At 46.2% G+C, this 8019-nt stretch overlaps 1 protein-coding gene across 2 annotated transcripts in view; it reads right to left on the reverse strand.

Annotated features, from left to right (window-relative positions):
* The window catches only part of WNT2 (Wnt family member 2), a 31908-nt gene extending 23946 nt beyond the window's left edge, over positions 1–7962 (reverse strand). For both annotated transcript variants that reach the window (XM_025204167.1, XM_006023619.2), the window contains exons 1-2: positions 7827–7962; positions 5462–5685 (exon numbers count right to left, since the gene is read on the reverse strand). In XM_025204167.1, coding sequence (XP_025059952.1) covers positions 5462–5685; positions 7827–7906 — 304 coding nt within the window. In that variant the 5' untranslated portion in view covers positions 7907–7962. The remainder of the gene's footprint in view (positions 1–5461; positions 5686–7826) is intronic.
* Positions 7963–8019: the final 57 nt, after the last annotated feature.

An 8019-nucleotide genomic window follows, 5' to 3' on the forward strand; every position in this document is an offset into this window, starting at 1 on the left:
TGGCCGCCGCTACCCCCCCTGCCCCCACCCCTTCTCCCTGGGACCAGCTGCCACTCCAGTTTCAAAAATCCATAATTTTCACATTTCTGGCAGGTGCTCAGACCTGAGCATACCAGATTCAGGAGGTTATACTGTATATAGTTATTTACCACGGATCTTGTTTTGCAGTAAATGTACTCCATAGTAAATAGCAGACATATACCAACTCTTCCAAGCTGGCTGGCTCCATAAAGTAGCATGGAAACCATGAGCAAATGGTTACCCTGGGATGTTAAATTGATGAGTGAGCAGACACACAGCATGTTCCTCGTAGTAATTCTCCATGTAATTTCTTTACTATATGTTTTTCTAGGAGTAACTTTATCCTGGAATTGAGTAACTGACTACTCATAGGGCTGCAGGTCATGTGTCCGCTCCACTTTTAGTGCATAACAAAGTCAATTTACAATAGTATGTCTGTACATTCTAACCACTGCTGAGACAGTCTGTGATAGATGCTCAAAATGCCCCTTGAATGCACAGGTACAAACAGTGGCGCAGTATGGCAGGTGAGATCTGCTCGTCTGGTGAAAAAAGGCTGCAATTTGGATGCCACTCTGTTTTGTTTGCTGTAACTAGGTGGGATGGGCATGTCACAAAGTAGTTACAAAATACCAGTTGTCATCATGTACTGTGCAAAGTAGGGGTAACCATCTCTGTAGCTGAATATGGTCTCCCAATTTTCAATAAACAGGTTGATGCACAAAGGAACTGTTAAGAGTTAGGGGGTGCCTGTAAACTTCCCTATAGGAAGGACCATGGAATCAAGTCATGCAAATTAATAGGGCTAAAATTTCTGTAGCAAGGTCGCAGAAGCACAACAGCTGCTACCAGAGGCAGATCCAGAGGAGATGCACCCCGCTTTTGGACCACATCATGGAACAGTAGCCAGAGATTTTTTTTAAAGTCCCCAAAGCAGGTAAGAATCCCTCCCTCTCCCTTTCCTTCTGTACTCAGTGGCACATCCCTCCCCTCCCCTGCCATTCCTCCCCCACCACAGCTACTGTCCCCACTGTTCCTGGCTGACCCAGGATTGGGGGGGGGGGGGGGGACACTCGGAGAGACACTCTGGAGCTGCTCCACTCCAGCAGGGTTGCATGGTAAGTTGTATGGGTTGGTTCCCACTCTCTGCCCAGTCCTCCCCTGGGTGTGTCCCAATAACCCAGGAGCAGAATCCGAGTAAAAGAAACCCTCCTACCACTGTCACCACTGCTGCTTGTCCCCTAAAATCCTGCATCTGCCTATGGCTGCTACTGTTGTCCATTGCAATGAGCATAAAGTCACTCCTCCTCGTATTAATTGTCCAGTCTCAGCCAAATAAAACCTTCAGTAAAGTCAACAGGAAATCTGAATAAGGACTGCCAGATCAGACCCTAAATGTTGTGAAAAATGACTGCGTGTCTACTTATTACAGGCAACTTGAAACTATTTTTTAAACAAATACAATAGTGAAATAATGTCCTTAAATTAATTTTGAACAAAGCAGGAAAGACATCAATTCCAGTTTCCATTTACTCTCACCAAGCCTCAACAGATGGCATTTGATATATACCTGAAGATGTATCCTATTCATCTTAGTCTTAAAACAATAGAACAACAGAATCTGGTTTTAGCAGTCCAGACTCACACTTCTGATTTGAAGTTATGCATTTTTAAAAAGGAAATGTTAAACTAATTTGTGGTTACTCATAACATATAACACGAAAACTTCATATATCACGTTGCCAGAATACCACAATGTATTGTTCTATGACACTGACAGATCCCAGAATGGTTTATAAAAAAAACTCCTTTGGATAGATAAAGGTGAGACTTAAGCACCTAAATGCCTTTATAAGCCCCTAAATCCAAGATTTAGGTGTCATTAGCATTCAGAACCCCCTGCCTAATCCTGTAGCCACCTAAATGCTATCAGTGACTACATTTCCACCAGTAAAGTTCCTGAGCTGCCTATTTCTGCTGTTGTGTACATGCACCACTGCCTAAGTCAGGGGCGAGCAATTATTTGAGGCAGAGGGCCACTTACTGAGTTTTGGCAAGCCATCGAGGGCTGCATGATATGCAGCCGGGGCAGATAAATATTAATTTTCTTAATTTTGGGGGGGGGTCCACGGGCCAGACAGAACAGCCTGGCAGGCCGCATCCAGCCCCTGGGCTGCATTTTGCTACCCTTGGCCTAAGTCCTTACAGCATTGAATGGCTGTGTGCTTATATATCATGCCTTAATTCAGGGGTGTCAAACATACAGCCCATGGGCTGGATCTGGCCTGCAGAGTCAGTCATCCAGCCCACAGTCTTAATATAGTGGGGACTTCCTGTGACTGTAGCCAAGCACCCCGGGGAGAACTGGGGCACTGGAGCTCCAGAAGTGTTACGGGAAGAATCCCAATGCCACAGCTCGTTTGAATGTTAGCAGACAAGTGCCTGGGATGCTGGGTCACTTCCTGCCAGGTCCTGGACTAGAATGGGGGAGGAGGGGTCTGCGAGCCCAATTCAGCCCATTCATCTGGACCACAGACCGATCCTGCACCACTCACCTGGCCCACAGGGCCAGACAAATTTGACCCCTGCTTTAACCAGCAGGATTCATAAAAAGAAGCACATTTCAGTCCATCTCATTTGCAGTGCCTTGACTGGTAGATGTGCTTATATCATGTCTAAACCCACACATAATAGGAGTGGAGAAGGAGTTGGGGTCCCAGTAGCCCACTGATTAGTGCACTCACCTGTGACATGGGTGATGTGGATACTTCCTTTCTCTGCTTGGGGATACTTAAGCTTCCAGGATAGTGCCTCAACCACTAGGCTATATGACATTTGGAGGTGGGTTCCTGTTAGATCTATCCCACATTGTGTCAAATAATCAACTATATAATGGAGGAAGGCCTGGGACTGGTCCCAGGAGACTGCACTTACTATTGAGTTTCCTTCCATGCCATGCCTCTCGCTCTCTCTTTCTCTGGCTCATTGAATATTTTGTTATTTTCATTCAGAACAGAGCAGCACCAGCAGGAAGGCAATGTGGGTTTAAATCCCTTCTTCTAGCAGGAAGGCAATGTGGGTTTAAATCCCTTCAGGCAGAGGATAAATTTGAACATGGATTTCCCACAAGCCAACTGAACGTTTTAATCACTGGGTTCTAAGGTTACATGGGTTCACCACATCCTTCTCCCATCCTGTTTTGAAATGACCAGCTACCCCTCATTTTTTTCAAAAGAAAGGGCTTAGGTGCCCAGTCTAAGAGAGTTTCATAGTTGTGAATCCTGATAAAGATAGGTGCCTCCATCCAAAGTTAGGTAACTAAGAGTGTGAACAGATTAAACAAGTGTACTAATTGAAACTGAGCTCAGGGGTTTTCCACAGTTCAGCTGAATCTAATCTAATTGATTCATCTGTTCACTCTATCCCATAGTAAGCAGAAGCTAAATTGGAAAAAAAATACCCTCTGTTTCATTCTCAGATAAATCATTGTGGTTTAGCTTACTATGGGATAGGAGCAGACACATGAAACAAAAGATTGATTGCTATGCACCCAAGAAGGATAAATCCCACCTTCACCTCTAAGTGGTATAGGTGTCTGTCCATGCCCTAACTGTGGGTTGAAAGGCACAGATCTCTGCCTGAAATCACAATTAGGAACTTCTCCTGGGACACTGTCTCCTCGCTGGACTGACTTTGAATTTCATTATTAGGCACTTACATTTCCCTTGCATGAATAGGAAGATGAGGTGCCTTATCTATATCTAGGCTCATGAATTCCACCCATCAGCAAGAGACCTAGAAGTCAGTGACTGTAACACTAAAAATGTCAGTGCCTAAGTCTCTATTGAATCTAGCCCTTACTCTTCAGGCTTTAGTATTTTGTTTTAAATAAAGTATTTCTTCACTAACAATAGTTTTATGATGATAACATGGTATAAATTTCATCTTGTAAACTAACAATGGTATGCATGTGAAAAGCAAGGTTTCCTTTGTGCAAATATTTATTTGCTGTTATGGTTACTCTAATTGAAACCTCAGAAAAATGCAGCATTTTTTCCTGATATTTTACAGCTATGACAAAGCTTAAATATTTCAAAGAATTAAGTTAAAGGGGCAGCTCCTCAGCTGTAAATTGTCATAGCTCCATCAAAGTCTAAAGAGTGGTGACAATTTATACCAGTTGTTGAGTTGTCTCAAAGTATGTTGTAAGTGAATCTGGATGTTAATTGTGTTATTTGGGGGCTACCTGTAAATTGGCTGGATTATATTTTCTGGTTTATAATGAAAAGATTTTTAAAAAATTGTTTTCAAGGGATAATATAAAAACATTCCCAATATACTATTCTCCAATACATTTTTTTTCCAACATATGTAATTTTTAAATACAGTTCGTTTGTAATGTCTTTACTGGTCTGTAGCTTGTTGAAAATATAACTTAAAATTCCAAGTAATCTTCATAAAGGTTTGGAAACAAGAAGTATGTGAAATAGATTCACTGTTGGCAAATTTGCCAATGGCAAGCTAAGGAATCACGAAGTAGTGTTGTGCTGTTCAGCTGAGCTTGCTGTTCAACTTTCTGAACTTGCCAGGCAGAATGTATTCAAGACTATACATGTGTGCAGACTCATTTACACTCACAATAGGTTCACTCTTGGGTACAGCAGTGGTGAGAATATCACTCTCGAGGGAAGCTCAGACACACTCAACTGTGCTTTTGGCTGTCTAACGCCCTCAGGGGCTGGTGATTACATGAGAGCAACACCCTCTCCTAAGCATTACTCGGTGAACAGCTTTGCACACATTCTTAGCTCTAGGATTATAATATTTTGTTTTTGTGGGTGGGGGAGAGGAAAGGAGGAGGGGAGGATATACAACTGCAAGAGCTCCCTGCTTTGCATGTTTACATGCCGACAGCTAAGTTGCAGCCAGATTCTCCAAGAGCAAGTGCGTGTCTCTCCACTAATGATTCCTCTGGAACAGGGAGACTCCCTTACACAAGGCTGATTTCAGATTCTGCTCCCTTTCCTAAAGGGGCCACTCACTGCAGACACAAGGGGCTGTGAATAGTTTCCTCCTCTACTGTGCAAGCTGGAAAAGCTGGTTACAGATAGTTGTTGTGAGGTGTGAAATGCCTAGGGCAAGAAAGCCCCAGGAAGGGTGTTGGACTAGATGACCTCTGGAGGTCCCTTTCAGCCCTACTTCCTTATGACTAAATCCTGGCAATCCCTCCCAGCCACAAGGGTCCTCCTGCTCCCCCCACCACACATCACAAGTATTCCACCACTCCCACCCCCTCCCAGACACAGGAGTCCCATACCTCCTGTTGCCCCCTCTCAATCACTGGGTCCCTGTTGCCCAGTGGTACCTTGGGCATGGCACAACTAAAGCCCCCTCCCATCACACCACATTCCTGTGCACCCCGGGTGTGGGGCATACTCACTGCGCAGTAGGACCCTCCCGAAGAGGCTGTGGTCCCGGTCCAGCGTGTTGCAGTTCCAGCGGTGCTGGCGAAACTGGTGCTGGCACTCTGCTGTCCACTCGGCCACACCCTGCCCAATGGAACGCATCACCTCGGGGTGCCGCTGGCACAGCTGCCGCTGGCGGCTCACCAAGCCCGGCACATTGTCGCACATGACCCGTGGCGACCCCACCGCCCCCATGTACCTGCAGGAGGCAAAGAGCATCGTTACTCATTAATTTTGGGCAGCTCCTGCTGGAGCTCTTAACCCCTGGACTGTCTGCACATTAACACCTCTAAGTGATCTAAAGCACTTGTTATACAGCTCAATGTTACGCCACTCCAGGGCAGGATTATGTCTTTCTGTACATAACCCAGCTCCTGTTCCATTAAAGTGTTATTGCTCTCCCTATATGTGCCACTCAAACTGAGGGTGTGGCTGCAAGCTAGCAATAAGCTGATCAACATTTGTGTGGCTCACAGTGTAGGGTGTAACAAGGCCAAAGATGGACAGGCAGCCACTGGTGGTGGGGGCTGGGGTGGCACCATGGGCTGCAGGTGAGGGACGGTGCCTTAAGGGTCAGGGCTCAGCCCCCTCGGGGTATGGGGAGTGTTAACAGGTGGGCAAGAAGGAGATGAGCTACTGAGAAGTGTGTGTGGAAGGGGAGCGGAGGGTACCAACTCTGCCTTGTAGGGGATCTGGGAGGAGGTACCTTACGGGCTGGCAGGGGGAGGGGCTCTGACTGGAAAAGATGAGCTGGGAGCATGGGGGTTGCACTAGCAAGGGAAAGGAGGGCAGTGAGCGGGCCTGGTACACAGGAGCAGGGTCCTCATGCCTAGCCACGTGCCAGAAGCTGCTGCTGCTGCCCTCCTCCTCCCCTCTCCCCCATACAGCTGTTGGCTCTATCTCCCATTGCTCTACCCACATTTACCGTCCTGTCTTCACATCAGGACCCATGTTAAAGTATCCAATGTACAGCTGCATCTCCTGTCTTGGGGTCTAAAATCCTTCTTAAAGCATTTGGTTTGTTGTATTTTATATTATTGCATATTTGGAAGAACCAAAGACCAAAATAGCTTCATGAAGTGCTTAAAAAAATCCTTAACAAAAATTAAATTACATCATCATCTACATCCAGATGTTCTCTATTAGTCCTGAAATGTTTAGCAAGGTACCTCTTATAAAACCCAAACTGCCATAGGTGTCTTTTGAAGCGATCAACCAGGAGAAATATCTTTTTTTCTCATATTTTTGTTATTTTGCACAATCATAAAATTGTTGAAGCTGTAACTTCCAAAAACATATTTAAGTGACAGTTAAGAGACAATGTGACAAAAAGCAGTTACAATAAATAATGTTTATACACCTTGGGAAGCAGAAATAGTCACTTTATTGAAAAACGGTCAGTCTGATAAATCAACCTTTGATCCAGTGTCAAGGTTAAATGCATTCGCTGCTTTCCGGGCTGACAAGGAGAGGTTTAATTCCCGTCCCACACCAATGTCTCTTCTGTTATGTTTTAAGACCCCGTTTGCTGAAGGAAATCTCTAACTCTGTCCTAACCTTTAACTGGTCCTGTGTTTTTCAGCTCGCTTAGGTGGTATCACAACAAGATCGAATATCTTTTGAAGTCAGGGTGGTGATCGATCCCTGAAGGATTTGCCTGGTTTCATTTAGAGTTTTTAGTTCAGCCATGAGAAATGAGGGAGGTTGGAGGTGAAGGACGGAAGAGACAGAGCCGGGGCAGGTTGGGGAGAAAGAGGGAACTGGGAACTCATGTAGACTAGTCGGACAATTCAGCACATGCATTTGAATGAATGTAAGGAGGGTAGTGAACAAGAATCATACAGCCACGGATGCTGGTAGAAGAAGCCTATGCAAGCAGTAAAAACCACATCGTGGTGCTGCTTTGGTTGGTGACTTACCTGAGGGAGCTCCCGACAGCTTCATCTAAAGTGGCTGTTTTATGTACTGAATAAAGCCAATATTCCAGCAAGGATATTTGCCTTGTCAAAGAAGAATCGAGCCCGTCTCTCCACAGATACTAGACGATGCTAAAGCTGGTGGCAGATCTGAACCAACCTTCCTGAATCGGGCCCGGTCTGTTATTTACACAGCTGGGTATCCAAGCTCCTCTGTGAAACTCGCTGCAAATCCTGATCAAAGGATTCCCCCCCTTCAAGGCGCTTAATTGTAAGGGGAGGGAGGGAGAGGAGGAGCCGGCTGGGAAAAGAGATGCTGAGAGAAGAGACGGGAAACGATATCCGACTGCCGGATCCGGGACGGGGTCTAACAACGCACTCAAGGGAGCCTCCCCCAGCTTTCCCCGGGCACCGCGGCACTTACCACCATGAGGAGGTGACCGGCGGGGTGGCCCCGCACAGGAGCAGGGCAACAGCAAGGCAGATCCCAGGGAGACAGTTCATATTAGAGCCCCTTCAGACCCCGGGGCTGTCTGTCCTGCCGGGGCGGCCGGAATCCCATGGAGCAGGAGGGCGGACGCAGCCCCGCGCCTGGGGAGCTCCTTCCTTCCCCCGCA

Source organism: Alligator sinensis, unplaced genomic scaffold (genome assembly GCF_000455745.1).
Source record: "Alligator sinensis unplaced genomic scaffold, ASM45574v1 scaffold65_2, whole genome shotgun sequence".
Taxonomy (NCBI): Eukaryota; Metazoa; Chordata; order Crocodylia; family Alligatoridae; genus Alligator; species Alligator sinensis.